Source organism: Ochotona princeps, chromosome 14 (genome assembly GCF_030435755.1).
Source record: "Ochotona princeps isolate mOchPri1 chromosome 14, mOchPri1.hap1, whole genome shotgun sequence".
Lineage (NCBI taxonomy): Eukaryota > Metazoa > Chordata > Mammalia > Lagomorpha > Ochotonidae > Ochotona > Ochotona princeps.
The window spans coordinates 61594519-61621403 of record NC_080845.1 but is presented as its reverse complement, the minus strand read 5'-3'; the positions used below and the strand labels follow the sequence as shown (position 1 = coordinate 61621403).

Sequence of the window (26885 nt, the reverse complement as noted above, 5' to 3'; positions counted from 1 at the left end):
CTTCCTAATCTTGAAGAACTTTCAACAGCAAATCTTTTTTAAGATTTATTTTTATTGGAAAGGCAGATTTATATAGAGGAGGAGATACAGAGAGAAATATCTTCCATCCATTGGTTCACTTCCCAAATGGCCATATGGCTGGAGTTGAACCAATCTGAAGCCAAGAATTTCTTCTGGGTCTCCCAGGCAGGCTCAGGGTCCCAAGGCATTGAGCCGTCCTCCACTGCTTTCCCAAGCCACAAGCAGGGAGCTGGATGGGAAGTAGAAATGCCGGGACACAAACCAGTGCCCATATGAGATGTCAGCACTTGGAGATGGAGGATTAGTCAGTTGAGCCAAAGTGCTGGCCCCTTAGTTGTAAATCTTGGTTAAAAGCTCCTCCTTCTGAAGACGAAGGGGCTGTGGTCTCCCTTTCACCAAGTCTGTCCTAAATGGTGTGGGCATATGAGCAAGGTTCCGCAAAATCACAAACGTGTACATGTGTACACACATATACCACCCCCCACACATACACACAGAGCATTCTGAATCTTATTTTCTCCCTAGGAGGAAGAGCCTGGAAGTTTGTCAGAGGGTGGACATAGCAGATATTCACTAACAGTGATGGCAGCACAGTAGCAGCAAATGTCAGAGCCATTGATGGCAGAGCAAAGCCTGGGATAGCCCCAGTCAGTCCACCGGAGCAGCCTGCTTGCCCTTGACCCTCCCCATTTCTCCAGCCTTCCAAATGATCCACTGGCTGCTCCTGTTTTCTTTCAAGAAACTCCTGTTTTGGTTTTAATTGGTCAATGTCGGCTTTAGTGGCTTACAACTAAGAATTTTGAAATTCTCATTAGCCCAAGCAAAGTATCTATGCTGACCAATTCCAGGCAGTGCCATTGACGCAAAAAGCAAGAATGGCAGACCTTAAGTCATGAAGCAGTACCATAGTTACCAATGCTGCAGCAAGAACTATGCGTTAATGTGAATAAAAGCACGGAAGACAGATTAGAGAAAAATATGTATTTAACTACATAATTTGACAACAACAACAAAAAAACATTATAATCCCAGTACATTAAATGTGCACTTTTCAGTACCCACAGACTTAAAGTTACCCATTCTCTGTCTCTTACTGTCTGCATGGTCTTGTGCAAGATGCTCAGCAGCTGGCAGATGGGCTACTAACAGGCTACTTCTCTCATTCTGTGTTTCCTGTTCCTTGTGGAAAAAGCAGGAATAATAGCACCTGTTTCACTGGCTTGCTGACAGAATTCAAGAGTAAAGCCATTGCCAGTGCCTGGGACACAGTCGACATCTAGGCATTTCTAATTCCTTTCCCAGTACTGATGCCATAACCCATTCAGTCTTTGTATGTCTACAAGCTCTTTACCAAAGTGAAAATATCTTGGATGTGGTGCAGTCATCTCAGCCACGCTCCACTCTGAAGCAGAAGGACCTCAGAACACTTGTTCCAACGCTTCTGGCTTCTACGCCTACGATACTCCTGCTGTCACTTTCCACATGCATATACCCACTGCAAAGAGAAGGGGCAGGCTGGGTGTTAACGTGAGCAAAGGCAAACCCGTAAGAGGTAAAGGCCTTGCCATGAAGATGGGGCTCCGCTTCCCCCATCAGCTGCCATTGTACCTCGCCTTCACTCGGCCTTTATTCTGCAACAGTTAACAAGTGCTGTCACCCTTTGGTGGGAACAGTGGTTCCGGTTCTTCCTGACAGTGCCTGCTTGAGTCACAGTGATTCCAGACACGCTAGGAAATTCTGAGAGAGGAGGAGGGGGACTGGTCTCATCTCAGCAATTCTAAGCTATCGCCCCACAATTTAGAATTGTCAATTCCTACGAGTCAGATTACTTCTTCTATGAAGGAGATGAACTACATGAGCTGGACAGGTACACTTGTTTTCCACAAAGTCAGAGTCAGGGCCTAGCCCAGGCCTGGCTGCCATCTCTAAGGAACTTTTGGTAAAGCACACATATCTGTATGTTCGTTTTCATCTGCAAAACATGTGCAATGCCAGTTGTATGAGGTAGTTGGCACACTACAGAAAGTCATGTATATGATGCACAGCTTTGGTTAGCAATCTGGTTTCCTAACAGGGAACAGAATGTGACCCGTGATTTGCCTCAAGCCCATTAACTGGGTCTATCTAAGTCTCCAGATTCTTTAACAGCTTTGCAATATTTCCTTATAAAATGCTTTTTGAGGATGCCATGCAAAGCCATTTTATAGGCAAAGTAAGGAAGAACAGAAACAATTACCTGGCCCATCTGTGAGATCCCCCAAGCAAGTGATAACAGCTCTTGAGGACTGGGAACTTCTTCTCCTTATTCCACACATAGACGCGCAAAGAGAGATCAAGCGATGAGGTGATTACTCGGCTTGGGTCCTGGAAATGAAGTCAAGAGGGCCGGCATGATGTGGCAGGTTAAACCACTTGGAACACAGGCATCCCATACTACAGAGTCCTCTACTGACACAGCTCCCTGCCAATATACCTGGGAAAGCAGCACAAGATGGCCCAAGTACTTGGGCCCTTGCCACCCAAGAGTGAGACCTGGATGGAAAGTATGGGCTCCCAACTACATCCTGGACCAATCCTGGCTATTGCAGCTGCTTGGAGAGTGAACCAGTGGATGGAAGACCTCTTTCTCTGTCTCCTTTTTCTGTCACTCTGATTTTCAAATAAACAAGTCTTCAAAGAGAAAAATACCAAGGGGTAGACTACCAAAGGTGGGATCTACAACTTGGCAGGGGCAGGTACTCACCACCCACACAGACGTGATGGGCCTCTGGTGGTCCTGGAAGGCTGCCAGCTGCAGGCCGTGGATGGTGAACAGCACCAGCTGCAGTCCCGAGACCAGCAGCAGCACCTGAGAGCCATGGCTCTTCATGAGGTTCGGAGGCTTTATGGTATCTGGCAGCAGGAAACTGGCAATCTGTTGTACTTTTTGAAATTAAAAAAAACAGGTTGGTTTCCCTGATACCGACATAGGCCTCACCTAAGACATGTGGTACACTGAAAAAAAGAAACAGCTTTGCAGTTAGAATTGCATTCGATCCTAATCCATGCAATTCTTCTACCAAGTCCCCCAGTCAGCAGCTCAAAAATACTGCTGCTTATGCCTCACTTACAAGGAGCAGGAAAGACTCAGTGTGATGCCTGTGTGGAAGTGACTAGCACAACATACAACCCAGAGTACAGGTCGACTATCTCTAACCCAAATATCCAAAGTCTAAGACTGCGTCAACGTGATGATGGCACAAGCAGAAAATGCCACGCTTGACCTCTGATGGATTAACACATACAAAATTACTTAAAGCACTTACTAATTAAAGTTATTATGGGATTATTATTAGGCCATAGGTTTAAAACATACATGGAACAAATTAATTTTCTGTTTATTCTTAAGTCCCATCCTAATATAACTCACGGTACATTATATAAACATTCCAAAATCAAAGTGGAAAACTCCAAGAGCCAAAACACTTCCAGTTATAACTATTTTGGGACAGGGATAGCAACTTGTACTATTAAGAAATGGGACTCTCTTCCTTCTATGCTTCCTCCCATTTATGTCTAGGTCATGTAAGAAATGGCCACAAGACATCTATGTGACATTTATGACATCTGCTCAAAATTATTGCTGAGGAAATTGTCCTTTGTACTGCATAGGATTCCTTTTTACCAAAAAAAAAAAAGTCCTTGTGAAGATTCCATGTTTTCCCATATCAGTCACAGGATGTGTTACACATCTTTTTTTTTTTTTTTTCCATTTTCCCTCAGCTGCCAGGAAACTCAAAGTAAAAATGTTGGTCAAATTATGGACATGAAAACAAATGGGCATAATACAAAAGAAAACATGGTAGAATCATAAGGAAGGCTTGGGGGAGTAAAGCAATGCCTGGGAAACAGAGGGCCTTTCATGTAGGAAAGGCAATCAGAGTAGACGCAGGCAGAAAGAGAAGTCAGGAGAGGACAGGCTAAGACTGTCTGAATGCCAGGGCCACACAGGGTGCCAAACGCAAACCAAGTGCGCCACCACTCAACCAGTGCATCAGATCACAACAGGAGGCCACTCTACCATCACCTGAGTATTTCCCAAAGGGAACTTTGCAAGGTGTCATCCTGCAATGGTGGGGACACACCTGCTGACCTGCTGGGATCAGCACAGGGACCCTTACCCACAATGTCCACTTTTTTCTTGCACTTCTTGGCCCTTAGCTCATAGGTGGTGATAACCAGCTGCATGCTATTGCCATCTGGGTGCATGACAATCAACCTGGCCGCTTCAGCAGGAGCCCAGCAGGCTTGGGGTCTCACGCAGCTGGAGAAGGTGGTAAAGACGGGAGTCTCATCGTCCAATGGGTACAGCAGAGAGGCTGTGTGGAACACCTGGGGAAGACACCCCTACACAGTCACACGGCTTCCCAGAGCCAAGCACACGGCAGCTCCCAAGCACACAGCAGCACTGCTTCTCACGCCCACACGCATCTCCCGGGTCTTGTGGGGCGGCCCAGGCCAGCTGCACATTCTTGCCAGATCAGACCCGACCTGTGGCCTCCCTGCACTCGGCTGCTCTTCCTTGACCACTCACGCCTCAGCTGCAGACGTGAAGCTCTCAGCCCTTCCAGCCCTGCCACTCTCCTTTGCTCTGACCGCCTTCTTTTACTACGGCCAGCAGTCTGCTTCCTGTGGCCAATCAGGCAGCTCACCTCCTGCACATGAACAGGTGTATGTGCCTACATGGAGTCAGAACTCTGACTCCCGGGCAGGCAGAGGATGGGGCACCCACTCACAAATGCAATACAAGTAACACAGCCCAGCTGCACCACTTCCTTCTGTATCAGCGGATGCACCTTCCGTGCCACCAGGGTCTTCTCTGCACCTGACCTGCCCACCCCCCTTCTTACTTTCAGACACTCTCAAGCAGTTCCTGAGAGGTTCCACCAAGATCCTCTGATAGCCCCAAACTGTTCAAAATGGAGCCCTACTCAACCAATTCACAGCCAAAAAGCATAGGCTGTGGGGGCATGAGCTGGGTCCCAGGAGTGGACTCTGCTAGTGTGAACAGACCTGGGCAAGGGACAGAATGCGACTCACGGTGAGCAACACTCACGCAGGCTACACCTGCCAGGCTGTGCACATGGTCCTGCCCAAGCAGCTGCCTTGAGTCCACATCTCACAATCCCTGGAGTCCAGAGCCTTTGCCTCCTCCCAGGAAGCCAGGCTCCAAGGAGAAAGGCTCACAAAGCACTGACCTTCGGGTCAAGGTCTGAATTCTGGGTTGATGCAAACACCCACTGGCAGTCAGGAGAGCACAGGAGCTGCACGGGACTGTTGGGAAATGCAGTCACGCTGGAGACCAGCTGCAGTTGAGGCAGCATCAGAGTGTAGAGGTTCCCCTCAGCACAGGCTGCCTGTGACAGGAAACAACCCAACTGGTGATTATCAGGTTCCATGTAACATGGGGAAGAAGGGCTGCCTATAAATAATAATGTACTGTGTGTATGAGGAGATGCAAAAAGTTCTTGGAAAATGTAATCGAAAGATCATTTTGGTACCAAAAATCTGAAATCCAGACATATAAGGGATCTTAGAAAAGTTCACAACATGCATGCTATTAATAAACTATTCATGGGGGCCCAGTGTGGTAGCCTAGCAGCTAGAGTCCTCACCTTGCACGCGCCAGAATCCCATATGGATGCCGGTTCATATCCCAGTGGCCCTGCTTCCCATCTAGCTCCCTGCTTGTGGCCTGGGAAAGCAGTCAAGGACGGCCCAAAGCCTTGGGACCCTGCACCCCCGTGGGAGGCCCGGAAAAGCTCCTGGCTCCCGGCTTCGGATCAGCCCAGCTTAAAAAAATGGCTCAGCTCCAGTCATTGCGACCAGTTGGGGAGTGAATCAGTGGACAGAAGAGCTTCCTCTCTGTCTCTCCTTCTCTCTGTATATCTGACTTCTCAATAACAATAAAAATAAATAAATATTCATGGGAACCAGCACCACAGCACTGTAAATTAGGCCACTCCCTGCCATGCTGGTATCCCACATGGTGTGTATCCCACTGGGGTGGGTTCAGATGCCTCACTTCTGATCAAGTTCCTGCTCATGTACCTGGGGAAACAGAAGACGGCTGACATACTTGGGCATATGCCACTCATTGGGAGACCCACGTGGCATGGAGGTTCTACCTTCAGCCTGGCCCAGCCCCGGCCCTGTGGTCATTTAGACAGGGAATCGATGTCGATGGAGGATCTCTAGCTCTCCCTCTCTGTGTGACTCTGCCTTTCAAATAAATAAAATCTAAAAAAAAAAATCTTCACAGATTTCAAAACTTTTTTCAGCAAATTACACAAATTCAATTTCATTCTTCATAAACTCTTTGGAACATCTTTACGTACATACAGAGAGGGGGAGACAGAGTGGCTCGACTGGAGAATCTGGATGTCTTTATTATTCAGAGATGATAAATGTTTGGAAAAATAACTATGTTCACCTTTATTTGAACATTAAACAATGCATTTACACATGGTATCCCATAAAGGCAGTCTTTATGTATCAGTTAAAAATTGACAGACAAAAGAAATGAACCAAAATAACACCCTAACATGAGAACAGAAAGCCTGAAGGAATGCTCATGGTCTTGAAATGCCTGTAAAGAGAGCTCGCTGCCCGCTCACGGGCAGCGCTTGTTAGCAATATTTAGATAATCTCTTAGAGTATTTCTTCAAATACATGGGCAGAAAATGAGCATGTTCCAGCAACATGCACGTCTTCAGAGCAGCAGCCCCGAGCACTGGCCCCGCAGCAGCCAGCACGACCCTCCCGCACCCTTGCTGTCCAAAGAGCCGTGGCACCACAGGCTGTTCTGTCTTGTGTGTGATATTCTGGATTTAACGTGCTCCTTAGGAAATGTTCCGTATCAGGAAATGCCTTCTTTTGACTTTTTACATGCATTATTTATAAATTTTATCACAAATGCTCATTGCACCAGGAAGCTCCTCTGCATACAGCTCTGCACAGATGTCAATGTTTCTCCGTGGGAGGATCCAAAAACTAGCAGTGAGGCCAAACAGCGTCAAAACTCTTAACAACAGAAAAGCAATAGTAGGTTTTGTAAAACTTTCAAATACATCCCCATTCTACTATGTATGAAACAATTTACTTCTTTTCATCTAACTTACATTGATTGCTTACACATGTGCTCTCAGAACAGGTGTGGAGGTGTGCCAAAGCAGGTCAGCCCACCAGCTGGGACACCCACCTACCCTGGGAATGCGGGTCATCAGCTGGGACACCCACCTACACTGGGAGTGCGGGTCATCAGCTGCTGGGACACCCACCTACCCTGGGAGTGCAGTTCAGGTCTTGCTGCTGTTTCTCATCTGGTTTCCTGATAATGCATCTGGGAGAATACAGATAGCAGCTCAAAAGCATGGGTTTTCTGCATTCAGCTTTCCCAATTTCTGGCTTTGGCCTGACCAAAAGTGAGCTTTAGGGTAGTGAGCCTCAAGTGGAAGACCTCTACCATCTCCCGCCCCTCTCCCACTGCTCTAGTTACTAGCTTTCAAGTAGACAGGAAGTAACAGATTTTTCAAAATGTGTGCTCTCTTCAATATATATATAAAATATATATTTATAAATGTATATAATTTTTTATTTTCTCTTTTCTTCTTTCTTCTCTCCCTCCTTTCATTCTTTCTCTCTTGCTCCTGCTCTCCTTCTCTTTTGAAATCCAAAGCTCTTCTGACCTCTAGCTGGCTTCTCCAATGGCTTCAACAGCTGGAGCTAGGCCAGGCTACAATGAGGAGCCCAGAACTCTCCCCGCATGTCCCATGGGGGCGGCAAAGACCCAAGCACGTGGGCCAGGACTCACTGCCTTCCCAGGCAGGTTAGCACAGAGCTAGATAGTAAGCACGAAGCAGGCAGGACTTGTACCGGCACTCCAATACACAATGGGAGCATCCCAAATGGTGGTTTAGCCTGCAGTGCCACAATGCTAGCCTCACAAAGTCTGCTTTTAATGTCTCTTTCTTGATGGCCAGTTAGGTTTCACACTTTCATGTAGTATTGGACATCTGTGTTTTTTCGAGGAATTGACTACTCATACTTGACCAGATTTTCTAGCAGATTCCTGCTTTCTACGCTCTGATAGAAATCCTTTCCTAAATAAGATAGTTTTTCTCACAAAGTTTCGTGTATCTTAGCTTTATAAGTTTATGGTCCAGATGCATACAACTGTTTAAATAAATCAAATCAGTGTCTTTAAAAAAAAGAATTATTTACTTATTTGAAAGGTAGAGAAATAAAGAGAGAGAGAGGGAGACACACGGATTTTCCATCTGCTGATTCACTCCTAAAATGCCCACAAGAACTTAGTCCCCTACATGGGCGGTACAAACCCAAATACTTGGGTCATATTCTACTGTCTTTTCCGACACATTAGCAGGAAGCTGGATTGGAGGCAGAGCAGCTGGGACTTGAACCAGTATACTGATGTGGAGTGCTGATAACACAAGTGGCAGCTTATCCACTGTGCCACAATTCTGACCCTGGGTATCTTTTCTTGATTCTGGACCTTCTCCTGCCTTGGCATCTCTGATTTATGAAACCACTTTTATTTTACATTTGGTTTCTTAAGTGCACAGTAGTTTACAGGGGGAAATCTGAAGGCATGTCTGGGTCAGGTCTGGCACCCACCTATGTGGGAGACCTGGGCTGAGCTAAATCACATCACCCACTGACCACTCATGCATGTAAAAGCTGGAACTGGGGGACATGCCTGCCTGGGTAATACCACAGAACCCACCTACAACTGTCAGAACAAGCGGTAGGCCATATCAGGCTGGGCTGTAGTACCCACCAGAATGTGAGACCTGGGGGCAAACCATGTAGGGGACCAGTAGGCTCATCCCTGTGGGACTGTAGTACCTGCTGATTTGTGCAGAGAGCTGGGGGTGGAGATGGATCACACCAGACTGGACCACAGAACCCATGAGCCAGGAGTCCACCTGACATTCGCAGGGGCTAGGAGAAGGCCAGGCAGGGCCAGAATACAGCACCCGCCGGCATATGAAAAGGCCAGGACTGAGGGCAGACCATGCCAAACAGGGTTACTGAACCCACCAGCATATGTATGAGATCCAGGGCTGGGAGCAGGCCTGGTAAAGGAACTTGGAGAACTCCACCAATAGGCTAAGCTCACATTGGGGAGCACAAGAGCTGCATCTAGGGGCAGGCCAGGCCAGGCTGGGCTACAGCATCCATCAGAATATGTGTAAGCTGGGTCTGGGTATGGGCCAGACTGGGTCACTCTAGAGCATGCACTGGAATGAGCAAGACCCAGGATGGGGCACAGGCCAGAACAGGCCAAGTTGGACTGCAACATATAACCCTCCCCCCTCGGCTGCTTTTTAAGCAGCCAGCACCATCTTTATTCCAGAGGTTGGACATGCGGAGTGGAACTCCACTTCATTGGCCAATCTTGGCTAAAGACCAGAGGAAGAAGCCCACCCCACCCCACCCCTCCGCTGCTCTTTAAGGAACTGGCACCATCTTTCTTACAAGCATGGCCAGTGCGCCCTTTGGGAGCCAGACTTTGCCCACTGGCTGCCTGCCAATGAGTTCTGGAGACTTGGGGGTGATGAAACATTGCCTCTGAACATCCATGGATATGGACACCATATGTGAAAGTGAGAAATGAACCCTGAGGGACACCTAACAACAGGGCCACTGTACTGGGTGGTAAGTAAGGGGACGGAGACCTTGTGGTATAGAGAGGAGAGAATTGAAGGTCTGTATGGGTCAGACTGATTCATCAGCCCACATGGGAGTCCTGAGATGGGTTTGTTAGTGCAGAGCATCATTGACCATCACATGACATACCACACGAAAGCTATGGCTGGAGGCCTGCCTAGCAGAGCTAGATCCAAACACCTGACTGAGTGTTGGAACAGGGGATGGATCACACTAGGCAGGGCCATGACACTAAGCAACACACAAGAGAACCAGGCCTGGGGGTAGATTCTGTGGGGAATAAGTGGGCTCAACCCTATGGAAATACAAGTCCCGCTGGTTAGCTCAAGAATTGGGGTGGTGACTAGCTGAACTGAGTGAACATGGAACCTGCCAACACTCACAGGTACTGGAAATGAGATTAGGCTGTGCGGGTCCAAACTGCAGCACCTGCATGTGCATGCTAAAAGAAGCTACAGAGCAGGCCGGCCCACAACATCCACCTGCTCATACAAAAGCCAAGATGGAGGAGCAGGCTATGCTGGGCAAGGTCCTAGCACCTACTGGAGCATGTGAGATCTGGGTCTGGGAGTGGGCTGAGTGGAAAACTGGGAGACTGCCCTACTGGGCCATAGTTCCCACTGGTGAGCACGTGTTCCAGACCTAGGGGTCAGGCAAGCTGGGCAAGGTAGCCCCACCCTTTGGCAAGTGTGTAGGTTGGTTTTAGAAGGGGGCAGACCTAGCAAGGCCTAACAGATCTTAGCTAACTGACAAATGCAGAAACCAGGCTGGAGTGTAGGTCTTGCTGGGCTAGGGTATCACACCTACTGGTTCACATGAGCCGGAGATGGGAGCAGACTGAGCAGGGCCAGGTTGCAGCACCCACCAGTGAGAGTTGAGACTGGGGGATGGCTAGGCCAGGTCAGGTTACAGCATCCAAAGGAAAGGCTAAGATGAATGGGGGTTATGCCAGGTCAGGTCAGAGCAACCACTGGAATGCATAAAATCTGGGAGAAGCAGGCCTGGCTGGGGAGCAAAGGGGAGGCACTGGCCATTTGTGATCCCCACTGAAGAATGCGAGGGCCAGGCTTGTAGCTGCGGTCTGGTCGGGATATAGCTGCAGAATCCCTCGGCATGTGTTAGGCCGGGTATGGGATGCGCCAGACTGGGCTAGACTCTAGCACCCACTAGTACTCAAGAGAACCAGGGTAGGTATAGGACAGGCTGGGCCAAGTCTCTGCTCCCACTGTGTCATGTGTAAGCTGTGTCTGGGTATGGATCAGGCTTGGTTAGGCTGTAGCACCCAACAAGAACCGGAATGGGTGAGGGCCAATGAGGAAAGGCCACTTTTCCTGCTAGGACAGGAGGTGGCTAAGTAGGGCTGGCCGACTGACCCACCAGTGTGTGCGAGATCTGGCATTGGGAGAGATTCGGATGGAGAAGCCTGGGGAACTCCTCTGTCAGGACACGCCCCTTGCAGGTGAGTGCAAGAACCAAGACAGAGAAAAGCCCAGACCAGGTCAAATATGGTACCCATTAGCATACATTTGGTGCAGGTCGGGGGCAGGCCAGGCTGGGTCAGCCCAAATCACCAACTGGTGAATTTGAGTGCCAGAATGGAGTGTGGGTCAGGCTGGGCCAGGGCGCAATACCAGCCAGTCCACATGAGGGCCAGGATTGGGGGCTGGCAGGGCTGGGCTAGGCTGTAGCCCCCACACCAGTGTGAGTTGGAATTCGGGATGGGCCAAATTCAGCACCCACTGGTAAATGCCAAGGTGAGGGGGCTGTACCAGACTAAACTGCAGCCCCCAACCAGCACATGCGAAACTCATGGGGTGGTGGGGATGGCCCCAGTCAGGGGACTGCGAAGGCCCCCCTACTAGGCTCTAGTCCCGTCTGCTTCACTTCCTATACAGCTGCCAAAGGCCTGGGAAAGCAGCAGAGGGTAGCTGAAGTCCTTTGGCTCCTGCAGCCACACAGGAAACCTGGAAAAAGTTCCTGGCTCCCAACTTTGGATCAGCTCAGCCCCAAACACTGCGGCCATTTGAGGAATGAACCAGCAGGTGGAAGACCTCTCTCTGTGTCCTGTTTGTAAATCTGCCCTTCAAATAAAAATTAAAATATTTTTTAAAAATGTGTACATCTGAAACACGAGCATCATAAAGGATCTTCCAGACCGCATTATAGAGAATTTATAGATATCTTAAAAATCTAACACCCAACTGTAATATCCACATGTTGGTTAATTTCCTTAGGAGTCCATGATGGAAAGATAAACTTAAAGAAGGATATGATAAAAACTGAAAAGGAATTAGATTATCAGGTTCTGTTAAACTGTTATATGTATCTTGCTTAAATTTCTGTTTATTACTTTACATATGCCCAATTACATCCGGAGGAAAATGTTTCACTGCATCTTTAGTGTTTTTGCTAAACTTCCTCTCCTTTACAAGACTCATTTGGTTTGACTATTAAATTCTTCCTGGATGAATGTTCAGCTTTTTATTTGGAAAAACCAGCCTCCCGGTACCTCCAATACCTCTTCCCCATTCCTGATCGTATCTCCAGCTGACAACCACGCCCTTGACCTGTTATAAATGCATCATTAGATTCTTCCCTGGCCAAATGCTCTCCAAGGCCTAAGAACCACCTCTTAACAAAATGGCCCAGCCACTGGAGACCTTCTTGTTGTGGGCAAAGGCTCACATTCCTGAGGACAGCCTTAACAAGGGATTGAAAAACAGGAATAAAGAATAAGAGCACAGCACAGAGAAACTGCAGGTAAGCCAAGGTCTGGAGAAAGGAGCGCAGCAGCATAGGAGCAACAGTGCTGGAAGCCCGCAGCGCTGGACCTCAGCATGGAAGGAAGGCAGAGGCCCTGAAGACCTGCTGCCACCAAGTGCAAAACCAAGAGTCGAGACAGGAGTTCACACTGCCATGGTGGGCAAGGAAGGGCCTCGAGGAACTCAACAGGAGAGGCACAGTCTGCCTGGGAGGGGGCTTAGCTCACGGTGGTCATGGCCACAGCGTCCAGATCCTAGAAGGTGGTCAAGCCCAGCCAGGGCTCCTGAGAGCCACTCACTCACCAGCAGGAAGGGGCCTTCTGGATGGTTGCAGGCCTCCAGCGCAGAAGAAGAGGTGGGCAGACAGAAGGAGGCCCGCTCCCGCCCTGTCTCCGCTTCCCAGGCTTTAATCAATCCCTGCTCGTCCACCGTGACAACCAGCTGCAGCTGAGGGTAAGTTACCAAATTCACCAGAGCAGTGGGCTGACAAGGGCTGCACCAGATCTCCTTGCCCTGGAGACGACAAAATGTGTGTAAGGTACTGACATGGGGCTCCATTTATTCTGTGAACACACATTAGTTCTGTGTGTTCTACCAACACACATCTACCTATGCCCACTCTGTGCCAGGTCCCACAGTATATATCAAGGATGTGACCCCACCCTGCAGCCACAGTAAGAACAACAATAGAGGGACAAAGTGTCCTAGTCACATCAAAGACAGTGACAAGGTAGGAATTACCCTGTGAGGGCTCGGCAGCCAAACCCACTGCAGGTGTGAGCACAGCACTCAGTGTCAGGGCAGGAGTCACCCTGTGACAGCTGGGCAGCCAAACCCGCTGTGGGTGTGAGCACAGCATTCCTGTCGCACTGTGCCTGAAGTACCTCCAGTAGTTACCTGGGTTCTACTGGAGGGGTAGTGGCAGGTGCAACACCGGCATGCCATGTGCATGGGACTGGTTATAAATCAAAATTCCTGTCAAGTAACCCAAAGAACGAACCATGTTTAGGAGTCTGCCACTTGAGCAGGAAATCCCAAGTCATCCTGATGCCTGTCAGGTGCAGTATCTGGAGCAGATGAACATGGTGACTACAAGTTCTAATCATCCGAGCTAAACCACCCCACACACCAGCACCAGTGGAGAGGATCACACAATGGAGAGGCTTCAGACAAAAGCCCAACCAGGCTCACAACAGAGGTGCAAGGAAGAGCACAACTGCCCTCCCTGAAATACAGCAACACAGCCCCACAAGACACAGTGGACAAAGTCTGCCCGCCCAAAGCAGTACGGCGGGAAGCCAAGAATGTGTCATGGAGGTCAGTCATATGCTTCAAACGTGATCTGTCCCTCGCTTGATTCCTGCGTGACCAGGCAGGGTGGCCTCTTAAAACTGGATTTCTCATCCTTTCACTCACTTCAGCAGCTCTCCACGATTGTTAAAGGAATCATAAAGACAAACGGCCTGAGATGAAGAACCGAAACAGTCTCACCTTCTCCTTCCCGTTTTGGGGCCAGCTCACCTCACGTAAATCCCAGGCACGAACAGTGGAGTCTGAGGACACAGAGCAAACCACAGACTTCTCCCTCCCATCAAATCGGCACTCATTGGTTGAGATGTAGGCCAGGCCATCTATAGATCCTGCAACACAAAGCACATACACAGAAGGCTTGGGATTTGAACACTCAGCATGGCACAGTGGAGGCAGGAAAACCACTCCTCTCTTCCTGGCTCAGGAGCACAATGGGCATTCATGCACGCAGACAACGTGGACAGCAAATATGCACCCACTGCCCGGCACATGTCCAGTGACCGGCTGACATGCCAAATCCACAGAACTCAGCCAGTGGCACTGGATGTGGCCATTACATCACCTGCTCATACCTATGTGGCCAGCAAGTGCTGTGCAGACGAAGTCCTTCCCTGGCCGCCCAGACTCCATTCGGAATTCCAGCTCGGATCGGCAGAGATAATACTCTTTCCATGTTTGTGTGCCTGGAACTATCCCAGAGGCCTTGAAGGATGACCAGCGTCTGCAACACAGCTGCCTGAAAACACACCCACAGCTTAGGCTGGATAACAGCAATCATGGATTTTGGAGCCAACAGGCCTCACTTTGACTCCTAACCTTATAAGTTATTGGCTGTGAAACCTACAACAGCTTGGTTTGCCAACAAAGGTCTCAACTTCCTCTCCTGTAAAATGGAAGAAGTGAGAAGCTGATACTGAAGGAGTGCTCACTCCATGTCAGTGAAATGCTCTTTGGATACAATCAACCCTGTGAAGTAGGACCTCACCTCCATTCTCCACAAGGACACAAAAGCAGAGAGAAGTTACACAACTTAGACAAAGTCACACAACCTGCACAGTGGTGTAACTGCAGTCCAATTCTGTATTATCCACTGTATGAAGCAGGGGAAGAGAGGAGCTGGGAGGCTCTAAATCTCAAGGTAAGGAAACAAATGCTAATCCGTGGATTCAATCGGTGTGTACCTGAGCTGAACTATCTTACTCTTTCCTGAGAAATATGTGCTACATGTTAACCTGAAAATTAAAAAAAAAAAAAACTTAAAACAAAGTATGCAACTGAGATGTAAGAACACACTTTTAAGTCCCTGAATGTAGCTATTTAGTTGCCCATTTCTCCATTGCTGTCAGCCCTTCATGTATTCTGCTGCCTTGTTACTCAGGGCACATATTCCTATATTTATAGTTGATGTGCCATCTTGAGAGATTGACTTGGATAAGCAGTCTTCTTTTTTAACAACACTTTTGTTCAGAATTCTTTTTTTTTTTTTCTTTAAGATTTATTTATTTTCAGTCCTGGCACGATGGCTCAATGGCTAAAATCTTCCTCTTACAAGTGCCGGGATCCCATCTGGGTGCCAGTTCATGCCCCAGCTGTTCCACTTCCCTTCCAGGCTTGTGACCTGGGGAAGCAGTAGAAGATGGCCCAAAGCCTTGGGACCCTGCACCTGCACAGGAGATGGCTCTGCTCCGGCCACTGCAGCCACCTGGGGAATAAACCAGCACATGGAAGATCTTTCTCTATATCTCCTTCCTCTGTAAATCTGCCCTTCCAATAAGAATAAATAAATCTTTAAAATAAAAAGAAATAAATCTTTAAGAAAAGAAAAAAATTATTTTTCATTGGAAAGACCAAATTGAGAGATCAGAGAATGGGTTGGGCCAGGCAGAGGCAAAGACCCTGTTACCCCACCCAGATCTCCCACTTGGATGGTAAAGACCATCCTTGGCCATTTTATGTTGTCTTCCCAGACACATCAGCAGGAAGCTGGATCAGAAGTGGAACAGTCAGGACTTGAATGTGCACTCCAATATGAGATCCTGGTATGATGAATATCTGTTTACCCTGCTGGGCCACAGCACTGGCCCCTGACTGCCTTCCTTTGAATTCAACATGCTCTAGTATACTATTTTAATTCTTTTGTAATTCTTTCTAAAAATATTCTTTCAGTTACATTTTTTTAAAATATTGGCTTTTTAAAAAAATTTGGAAGACAGATTTTTACAAAGAAGAGACAGCCAGAGCAAAGCCAGACTGAAGCAAGCAGCTAAGATTTCAATCCTGGTCTCCCACACAGGAGCAGGGACTCACCCACTTGAACCATCATCTTTTGCCTCCCAGGTGCATTCCTGTGGGAACCTGGGTCAGAAGAAGAGCCAGGACCTGGACACTGGGATTCTAACATGGGCTGATCCAGCAGCATCTTAACTGCTGTGTCAAACACCCATCTCTATTGGTGCTCTTCAGTTCTTCACTTGCGTTAGATTAATGGTTAACGGAATGACTGATTGATTTGAAAGGCAGACTGACAAAGACAGAGAAAATTTTCATCTTCTGCCTCATTCTCCAAATGTGCCCAACAGCCGGGCCAGAGCCAAGAACCAGGAACCCCAGCACTCTCACATGAGTGGCACAGACCCAATCTGCTGCCTCCCCAGGCACATTCATAGGAAGCTAGCTTGGAAGTGCAGTAGCCAGGACTTGAACTGATACACCAAGTTCAAGTGTATGGGATAATGTGTCCCAAGCTGAAGCTTAACCTGCATCACAACGCCTTCCAAACTCGTGCTGTTTCTTGTAGACTATTTTTAGCACTTCTTATAGAGCAAGTCCTCTATATACAGAATTCTTGGTGATAGTCTTTTTCTTTCAGGAACATAAAAAGGTCATCTCATCATCGTCTAGGCTCCATGGTTTTGGATAAGAAATGAACCACTCATTCGGAGTTCCCCTAGCTTGTGAGTCTCTGCTTTCAGTATACTTTGTCACATAGAATATTGTATATATTAGAGTATTTATCTCTTGAGTTTCACTTTAGTTCGCAGTCCAGTGAACTTCAGAATGCATAAATTAACAAAACTGGGAAGTTATAACAAAACTGTTTTAACAAAACTGGGAAGTTTTCAGTCATTACTTATTCAAATATTTTTCTTCCTTCTCCTCTTCACCTCTGATCCTGGGACTCATATTATGCAATAATGGCATGTCTATGGTCCCAACATGTCCCCTAGGCACTATTCACATTTCTTTATTCATTTTATTCATGTATGGCCCATGCTGGATAATCTTAACTATTTTCAAATTGACAGATTCTGTCTTCTCCCTGCTATTAAGCCTTCCACAGAATTCTTCATTTGCTGTACACCCTTCACTCAAGCTTCTATACATTTGTAATGATTTCTATTTCTTTGCCATTCTCCTGGTTAAGACATTGTTCCATTTCCCTATTGTTCTTTACAATCGTTCCAGTTAGTTCTTTCAACATGTTTGAAGCAGCTGTTACAAGCCTCTGTCCACCCTGCCCAAAGCCTGAGCTTCCTCAGAGCACTTTCTATTGGTTTCTGTGTTTCTTTTGTGTTCTTTATTCTAAAATAATTTCTTGCATGTCTCATCATTTTTATTGAAAACAGAACATTTTAAATAATAAAATGTGGCAACTCTAGAAATCAGGTCCCCTGGCTAACTTCTGGTGTTTGCTGCTTTGTTTCTGAACTAGTTCTGCAAACTTTGGATTCGGTGTAATGAATAGCCATTGAAATTTCTGTTCAATCTGATTCGTGCTAACAACTGACAGAGATTTCCTCAAGTACATTTCCCAGTCTTTCAGGAAGCGCTGTGCAGGATGGTGAACGAATGCACCGAATCCTTCACTGTCTGCTGGTATGAAGCTTAAAGGTCAGCAGGATATAATAACCCGGGACGTTCTAGGATCTCTCCTCAACCTGCACACTCTTGCTGGGCATGCATTCAACCTTCGAGACTTACAGATATGACAGAGTATACTCTTGTAATGCCCTGAAAGACATTTCTTTCCCCAGTCTCTCTGTCCAATATTTTTGGTTGTTGGGAGGGGTGGGACCTTGGGGAAGGGCACGGGTAACCCCAGAGTCTATGGAATTATATCATAAAACAAAATTAAATATTTTAAATGTAAAAAATGTATTTTTGGTTGTCCTATTTGCCTGTTATTTATCAGACTAGGGAGTCAGAAACTTAGATAGCCCTAAATGTCCACATGTTTGGGAGTTTTTGTTCTTTTGGGGGGTTTTGGTTTTTTTGTTTTTTGCTTTTTTCCTCCTATTTTACACTGGGTAAACTCCTACGTCTATTCAATTAAAGATAATCTTGCAACTGGGGTCTTTTTTTTTTTTAAGATTTATTATTATTGGAAAGCAGGATATACAGAGAGGAGGAGAGACAGAGAGGAAGATCTTCCATCTAATGATTCACTCCCCAAGTGAGCCGCAATGGGTCGGTGTGCGCCAATCCGATGCTGGGAACCTGGAACCTCTTCCGGGTCTCCCACGCGGGTGCAGGGTCCCAAAGCTTTGGGCCGTCCTCAACTGCTTTCCCAGGCCACAAGCAGGGAGCTGGATGGGAGGTGGAACTGCCGGGACCAGAACCAGTGCCCATATGGGATCCCGGGGCGTTCAAGACGAGGACTTCAGCTGCTAGGCCATGCCGCCGGGCCCAGCAACTGGGGTCTTAAAGGATATACCAAACAGGTCAAATAATGACAGTTCTGGGAGCCGGAGTGATAGCTCAGTGGCTAAATCCTTGCCTTGCGTGTGCCAGGATTCCTTATGGGCACCTGTTCTTGTCCCAGCTGCTCCACCTCCCATCCAGCTTCCTGCTTGTGGCCTGGGAAAGCAGTTGAGGAAGGCCCAAAGCCTTGGGACCTTGCACCCATGTGGGAGACCCGGAAGAAGCTCTTGGCTTCTAGGTTTGGATCAGCTCAGCTCCAGCCATTGCAGCCACTTGGGGAGTGAGCCAACAGATAGATCTTTATACCTCCTTCTCTCTGTAAATCTGTCCTTCCAATAAAAACAAATAATCTTAGCGAGAGAAAGAAGAAAAGAAAAATTTAACAAAAATGACGGTTCTGGGAATGAGGCTTGCAAGGATCTCTAAGCCCATTAATTCACTCGACAGTGACACCAGGTTCCAGTTTTCACTTGATAGCCAAGGCTAACAGAGCTGTATGGGGATTATGGGAACAGGGTCATCCTAAGACTCCACTGTTTTTCATGAATAAACACATCCCAGAACACTGTAAGACTTCAGTTATTTCTAAAGTTCAAAAACAGCTTAGAGCAGTATTGTGACACAAGTTAAGCCACAACTCAGCAACACACATCCCACATGAGTGTTCCACTTCTGATCCAGCTCCCTGGATAGTTCAGGGAGGCAGCGGCAGATGGCCCACGTGTTTGGGTCCCTGCTATCCATGTGAGAAACATGGATGGAGTTGCACACTCCTTGCCCACCTGGCATAACGGCTGGCTGTTACAACTAAGTGGGGAGGAAACCAGTAGATGAATGATATCTCTGTAACTCTGCCTTTCAAACAAATGTATATACAAACAAAAACAGAAAAAGCTGATTTTGTATCAGTTATTAAGGAGAACATTTTCAGAGGCTATTATTCCATTTTTTTTTCCTGAGATTTTGCATTGTTTCAAAAAAAATTTTTTTTATTTATTGGAAATGCAGAGAGGAACGGAGAATATGTTCGCTCCGTAAAGGACCTTGTTGGCTGGGGCTGATGCCAGGAGACAGGCCTGCAGTCCAGATCTCCCACGTGCAGAGCAGGGATCTAATTATTTCAGGCTTCTCAGGATCTGCATTAGTAGGAAGCTGGAGTTGGGCACCATCGCTGGGAACCCAACCCAGTCACTCCAATATGGGAGCGAGGCCTGTTAACTGTAAACCAGGGGGCTACATGCCCATTCCTAAGGCCCTGCAGTCTCAAATTCCAGTGACTGCTGTCAATTCTTTGATAGCACCTTTCCAGTGAGGTTGTTGAGAATAAAACAGTAATTCATGACTCCTATAAACAATTTAATAAACACCAACCTAATTCATAGGCCCTAAGGTGAATTAGATACAGCTGTTCTTTCAAGAAACTCTCAGCTGCTGGCTAAGACAATAATCAAGGTGGCACAGCAGGCAATGTCGGGATTTCAACTGGAACCCAAATGGGATGGAAACATTGCAGGTAGTTGCTTAATGTGTTAAGCCACAATGCCAGTTCTGGGAACTATTCCTAATAACTATGTATCAATCTAAACCATGTGAGAATAAATAATAGAAGAAATAAGAGAGGAGATGGTACATTTTTATATGTATGGGAATGAAATGTATTTCTATGTTTAAAGCCTTTACACATTCACCCACTACGAGAACTGTGACCAATACTCCAAAGAGATGAGAAAACCAAATGATTTGACAGAAAAAAATGAATGTTATCTAGATCAAAGTATGCATATGACTAAAGTAAATGTGCATAATGCCTCTGAAACAGAATAATAAAATGACGAAAAAAAAGTACCTCGGCACCAAAACTTTCCACAGATAGCAATTTTTAAAAATATATTTAGATGCAACAGAAATTACATACCTTAAAAAAGAGCAATCAGGTGAAATTTTACTTCAAACCAAAAAGCTGACACTTAGTATGCTAAAGAAACGACAGAATTTAAAAGGTCGTTAAGCCTTTAAAATAGTAACTTGGGACTGGCACGGTAGCCTAGTGGCTTAAGTCTTCTTCTTGCATGCGCCAGAATCCCATATGGGCACCAGTTCATGTCCTGTCTGCCCCACTTCCCATCCAGCTCCCTGCCTGTGGCCTGGGAAAGCAGCAGAGGACAGCCCAAAGCCTGGGGATCCTGTACCTGTATGGAAGACCTGGAAGAGGCTCCTGGCTAAGCACTGGCTCAGCTCCGGCCATTGCGGCTACTTGGGTAGGGAATCAACAGACAAACGATCTTTCTCTGTCTCTGCTTCTCTCGTAAATCTGACTTTTGAGTTAAAAAAAAAAAAAAACTAAATAGTAACTTGCTGCATTTTCAACTAAAATTATTTTCTAAAGGCACATGACACAATTGGCCAAGTTTATTTGCCGTGTCCAAGAAAATTTCCACAGGTCTGGAGAGTTTCTGGACAAGGCAGGCACCTGCGACAGGCCTGCCATCAGAAACCTGTAGTGTAGAGTTGAAAACAAAATGGAATAAACACGGCTTGCTGCTACCTGCAATACTTTTCGCTTTTGTAATTTCTGCTTTGCTTGCTTGGCTAAGAAACTGTGTGAGTTTGCAGGCCTAATGGCCAACGTGACCTTTAGTGCCAATGGCCCCCAACCCCCATAAATCAAGGCCCCAGACTTATTAACCCCTAGATAATTCAAGATTGGGGGGTCTGGTTGTCACAGGTGGCTCCAAGGTTGGAATCCAGACCTGAGGAGAGCAGGCAGGGGCTGGCAAGCCGAGATAAGCAAGGAATGCATGACCCTTTCTCACTCACCTTTCGAACTATTGTAAATCGTACCCCCTTTAAGCTGTGTCAAACTGCCCCTATAAAAACTTTGTAATTGTACTGCTCGGGCCGCACTCTGGTAAGGGGTTTTGGTCCAAACTGGCTGGTTGGTCAGTCAGTCAGTTGCCTTGCCTCTCATTTATAATAAAACTTGGTTGTGACTGTCACTGGTGGATGTAACATTCTGTTTCAGCGGTCGAGTAGATGCAACAAAATGACCTGTTGGTATGACCAGAACTGACAACTCCACTGGAATCCAACTGTCGTTATTAGGAAACAAAAAACTCAACGTTTTCACCAGGACATAGGTCAAGGATACAATCATAAGAGATGACTTCATGCTACAAAGATCATTAAACATTACAGGCATAGCAAAATGACTGAAAACCCATGTGTGACATGGCCTGCAGACAGATGAACAATTTGCACAAGGAACACAATGTTATGTGTGCCATTACATGGAGATCAAGTGATACATTATAGCAAATGTTTTTGAACCACTCATAGAAACACACAAGTCACTGAAATAGAAAACTCCTTCCCTTGCTTATCTGCAAAAATAAGAGAAAGCCCAGGGTTGAGATCCTATTCATTTCATTGTAAATGTTCCTCTGTCAGGGCTTCTCCAAATATTCAGATCAATTCATGACTTCATTCAGTTATTCTTAATGAAAAAAAAATTCTTTAAGCATGTGTCAAGACAAATGTTTACTCATTTCTCTACTGAAAAATCAATTTCCTTAATTAAATATTAGGTTTAGAATACATTCCCCAAATTATGGAAAGACTGAATTTAATAAAAGTTCTTTTACTTCAAAACTAAACAGATTAAGATTGTTTTTCTAGTTAATACTATTATTGGTCATAAAAACTGAATAAAAAGCAACAGTGCTATATGATCCTGAGAAACAAAGATGGCAAGGCTAGTGCTCGAGAATTCTCAAGGGTCTCAAGGTGTATACGTCCTGAAAATAAAAATGGGGATTCTCTAATGTTGTGAGAAACATGCACTGGACAGGTGTTTTCCATTAGGCGTGACTGCCATTACACAGAGCTCCTGGTTGGCCGGCAAGACTACCACATTCAGAAAGAGACAGAAAGAGACAGGGGAGCCAACAGTTCTCTATTCCAGTTTCAGATGGTTGTATCTTGGTACAAAAAAGACAGGCTCTAGGCCCGGCACTGTAACACAGTGACACCGTTATGCCATACAGGAACCACTTCACGTCCCAGCTGCTCCACTTCCAATCCAGCTCTCTGCTAGTGGCCTGGGAAAGCAGTAGAAAACAGCACCCACAGAGAAGACTCAGATGAAGCTTCCGGCTCCTGGCCTAGGCCTAACTCATCCTATCACAGCCAACTGAGGGGTAAATCAGCAGATGGAAGATCTCTCTCTCTCTGTAAATCTGACTTTCAAATAAATACATGAATCATTTTTTTTAAATTCCCAAGTGGAGAAGTTAGAAACTTTAATAACATAATGATTAAAATACTTGTATTTTCAACTTTGATTTTTCCCATTTTATAAGTTCTAATATCATACATGCTTATAATGCTAAAATGTTACACCAAGGCTGAATTAAAACAAAAGTAGTTTGATCATATTTCTATTGCTTATCATCTGTCAGCCTTCTGCTTTCACTTGTTGCGCCCTTCTCACAGCCTGGAAACACTATTCTATATAAAACTTCTAAATAATGGACAAAATCTCTCATATTTTAACATGACAAAAATCTTATGTCTCTAACCAGGGAGGAGGTTTCTGTTGGTAGGCAAGCAACAATTCTCCCTTTTACACTCAAGAGAGTCCAAAATGCAGTGTTCAAGATACTTATCCAGTTACCCAGCACCCCAAGCCTCCTTTCTGAAACCATCTTGGGCTTTGCCTTTACTCACCTCCATAGTTCCTCCGTCCTTGCAACTTCATTCCACATCTAGAAAAGGGAAGGAGAGAAGAAAGTATATGATGAATCCACAGGCCATTGGCAACCAGTCAGGTTCTGGAAAGGGAATGAAGAATTAAACCAAACCCAGTCACTGACCTCAGGAAAGCTCACCCTGAGAAACTAGGAAACACTGGACAATCAAAAATGAGTAAACCTGAGAATGATCAACTCCATGCAGATGAAGAGCTGTACCTCAGAGAAAAGGTTACTGTGTCAAAGCGACAAAGGGTGGTAAGTTGTGTCTAAGAGAACACTGGGGCAAAGGATCCAGGGTAAAATAGGTGAGTGAGCAATTTGCCTTAATTACAACAAGAAGCGCTAGTTGGAGAGGAAGGAAAACAACTAGCGCTGGGTTTAGACTAACTCCCAAAAGCCAATGGCAAAAGTACTGAGAGGCTGCTTGAGAACTCCGAACAGAGGAGGATTAACGGTTCAGTAGGCTCGCTCTGCCTACAGTGAAGCAGGCCTTGTACGAAAGTTGATGCAGTGGCGTAAATTCAGGCAACAACTGAGGGGTGTCCCAAAGATGCACAGAGGGTGGGATGAGAACAGCTTTCCCAACCCCTCAACCGCAGAGGGTAGAACTATTCTAGCCCTGCTTCAGGAACTACCCTGCAAAAATATGTGCATGAAAGTCACTAGGGTTTCCTGGGGCATAGAGTTCTGGGTATGAGAGAAACAGTCTGATTTTAAGTGTTTATTTGCCTCCACTTACATCAACACTGCTCCATCAATACATACTTGAATGGGGATAGATAAAAATGAAGCCATGGGAAATATGGGTAGTAATATTATCAATAATCTTAATTATATTCTTGATATTACTACACTTCTGAGATTGATGACCCAGAGATAGCTACAATAATAGACCTTTTATGTAAATTATGCTGTGACTTAATAATGGATATAGTATGTATGTTGGAACTTTTGAACAGAAGTGACTCCATCTTCCTAGACTACTGGTAAAGAGGAGTCACCTCTCATATCACTCCTGTCTAGAAGCTCTAATACAAGTAAACATGTTTAAAAAAACAAGTTTTCATTGAACTTGACTGGACAAGTGGGATGCTGGACTCTGTATGGTATGAGCTTGTAATAAGGGAATCCCAACGGAACTTGAGCTGTGGTTATGCATCAAGGTGAAGGAATTCACCATGGGGGAACGGTTGGGGTGAAGGGGGGAGAATCCCAGTACCTATGAAATTGTGTCATGTAATACAATGTAATTAATGAATAAATGAATATTAAAAAATAAAAAAATAAAAAAACAAGTTTTGGTAAAAACGATAAAAGAAGAAAAATATGTTTTGACAAATGTGTAAAAAACATGTTTTGCAGAATTAAGAAAAAACAAAGTGTGTTACCTATAGATAAGCCATAACCAATTAGAGATAAGTAAACATGTTTATGAAAGTGAAAGTAACCAATGGAAATACGTTGTAAACATGTAATAACCAACCAAAAACACTGTAAACAACTAATGGCTTGACCCCCTGAATTGTATATAAACCCATGCCTTGGTCCCAGTCACTTGAAACCAGCAGGCTCCCACTAGACCGGAGCCAAACCCCCTTGGGCTTCCACCAGAAGCCAGCAGGCTCCCACTAAGCCGGAGCCAAATATCTTGGGCCTTCACAAAAGGCAGCAGGCTCCCACCAGACCAGAGCCAACGCCCAGCAGGCTTCCACGACAGATAAGCTAAGAGGTGCTTTTGGTGGCTTCCCTCATCCTGTTTGGTGTATGCTCGCCTGAATAAACGCTTGATTGCAAGCATCCATTCTCTCGACTTGTGGCGTTTGTTCGAGTGACCAGGCTCGGTGTTAGTGACAGTGTACCACACTTCTTCCTCTCTCAGGGACGGGCCTGCCTGCCAGCTAAGTCACCCCAGAGGCTGCAGCCCAGTGACTGAGGGCAGCTCTCTAGAGTCTTACTATAAGGCTGTCCAGGTCCTGCAGAGAGAGCAGGCATCTCGGAGAGTATGCTCTCACGTCAGCAGCCCTGGCTCAGGGCTCCGAGTTTCTTGGACAACCTGGGATGAAAATTTTGTGTTTATAAAATCAAACCAAGTAAAAAGATCCATCTATTTTCCCTTTTCTTTTATTGGAAAGGCAGATATACAGAGAGGAGGAGAGACAGAGGGGAAGATCTTCCATCCAATGATTCACTCCCCAAGCGAGCGCAATGGCCAGAGCTGAGCCAATCTGAAGCCAGGAGCCAGGAACTCCTCCAAGTCTCCCACGCAGGTGCAGGGTCCCAAGGTCTTGGGCCATCCTCAACTGCCTTCCCAAGCCACAAGCAGGGAGCTGGATGGGAAGCAGGGCCACTGGGATTAGAACCGGCGACCATATGGGATCCTGGAGCGTGCAAGGCAAGGACTTCAACCACTACACTATCCTGCTGTATAATATTTTTAAAGATTTTATTTATTTTTATTGGATATACAGAGAAATACATATTCATATAAGTAAATATATAAATAAATATATTAAATATATTATATATAAATATATAATATAAATAATATAAACATCAAGGGAAACCTCGTCCAGGGGACACATACATACATAGTTTTAGATGCACAATGATTAAAAAAAATACACAAAACACATAACTCATTCAGTAGCATGTTATTTAACTTCATGTTGCAAATTTTCTATTTTTCTCTCTGTTGTTGATTTTGTTTCATGGCTTTTCATTTAAGGGGATGTATAGTTAACTGTGTAATAGAAATTATCACATATAGATGTGAGGATACGATGCAGTGTGCATCTCTACTTCCAGATTAAAGATGAACTCCCAATGAAACTGTTGAATGCATCTTGACGATAGGATGGTGGACTCTGCCACTGTCCATGCCCGCAGTGTGAAGATACACTTAAACAGCAGAATGACGGATTTAGGACTGACTGTGAAGCGCTATACTACTGTAACAACACGCGGGAAATTGGCGGGGGAGGGGGGGTGGTTAGGGAAAGGTGAAGGGAAATCCCAGAGCCTGTGGAACTGTATCATGGAATAATAAAATAATTAAGGGGGAAAAAAAGAAATTCTGAAGCAGTAAATTCAAGAGGAGAAAACAAATCCGAAAGCCACGGTAACACAGCTCTGCTGCGGCCCTCAGTGGGTTGCGGCAAGAGCAGCAGAGCTTAAATGAGTCAGCAGGTGTCTCGGGAGCACCCGTGCGACGACCCCTACACTACGGCGAGGATGGGTCATCACCGCCCAACTGGCAAAGCCAAAGCACCAGGAAAGTAGTTCCAGAACAGTCCAAGAAAGGTAAAACTGGGCAGACCCGGGGGGGGGGGGCAGGAGTCTCCTTCAAGGCTCCCTCAAGGACTGTGCCCCCAGGGACCTCCTGAGGAGGCGCGGTCACCTGCCCCCTGCAGTCCCCCCGCCAGAATCCTCCCTAGCGGACAGGAACCCTTGAGGACGCAGAGAAGCGGCCGCCCTGGACCCGCCCAGGACAGAACGCGTCACCTTGTCCACCTGCGCGGCGCAGAGCAGGTCTCGGGCCTCCAGGAAGGAGAAAACGTGCAGCAGCTCGTGGGCTCCGAGCGCCGGCTCCATCTCGCCGCCTCGCCTC

General features: G+C 46.2%; 1 protein-coding gene across 2 annotated transcripts; it reads right to left on the bottom strand.

Annotated features, from left to right (window-relative positions):
- Window positions 1-1013: 1013 nt before the first annotated feature.
- On the bottom strand, window positions 1014-26885 carry LOC105941594 (F-box/WD repeat-containing protein 12-like). 2 transcript variants are annotated; one of them, XM_012925761.2, is made up of 10 exons: window positions 26780-26885; window positions 23253-23290; window positions 14399-14562; window positions 14037-14155; window positions 12819-13028; window positions 5259-5324; window positions 4182-4392; window positions 2765-2943; window positions 2258-2385; window positions 1014-1516 (listed from the first exon to the last, which is right to left on the bottom strand). In XM_012925761.2, the coding sequence occupies exons 1-10, from the start codon at window positions 26867-26869 to the stop codon at window positions 1408-1410; spliced, it is 1314 nt and encodes a 437-aa protein (XP_012781215.2). In that variant the 5' UTR covers window positions 26870-26885; the 3' UTR covers window positions 1014-1407. The 2 variants fall into 2 exon arrangements, with proteins under 2 accessions (XP_012781215.2, XP_058528573.1); XM_058672590.1 differs by having other exon boundaries at window positions 1015-1516; window positions 5259-5417.

Coding starts and splice junctions, on each gene's coding strand:
- LOC105941594 (XM_058672590.1), bottom strand. CDS start 26,869: ATGGAGCCGGCGCTCGGAGCCCACGAGCTGCTGCACGTTTTCTCCTTC. Junction 14,563..23,252: donor AGGACGGAGGAACTATGGAG/GTGAGTAAAGGC, acceptor GTGTGTTTTCAG/GCAGCTGTGTTGCAGACGCT. Junction 2,386..2,764: donor CCATCACGTCTGTGTGGGTG/GTGAGTACCTGC, acceptor CTTCATTTCCAG/GACCCAAGCCGAGTAATCAC.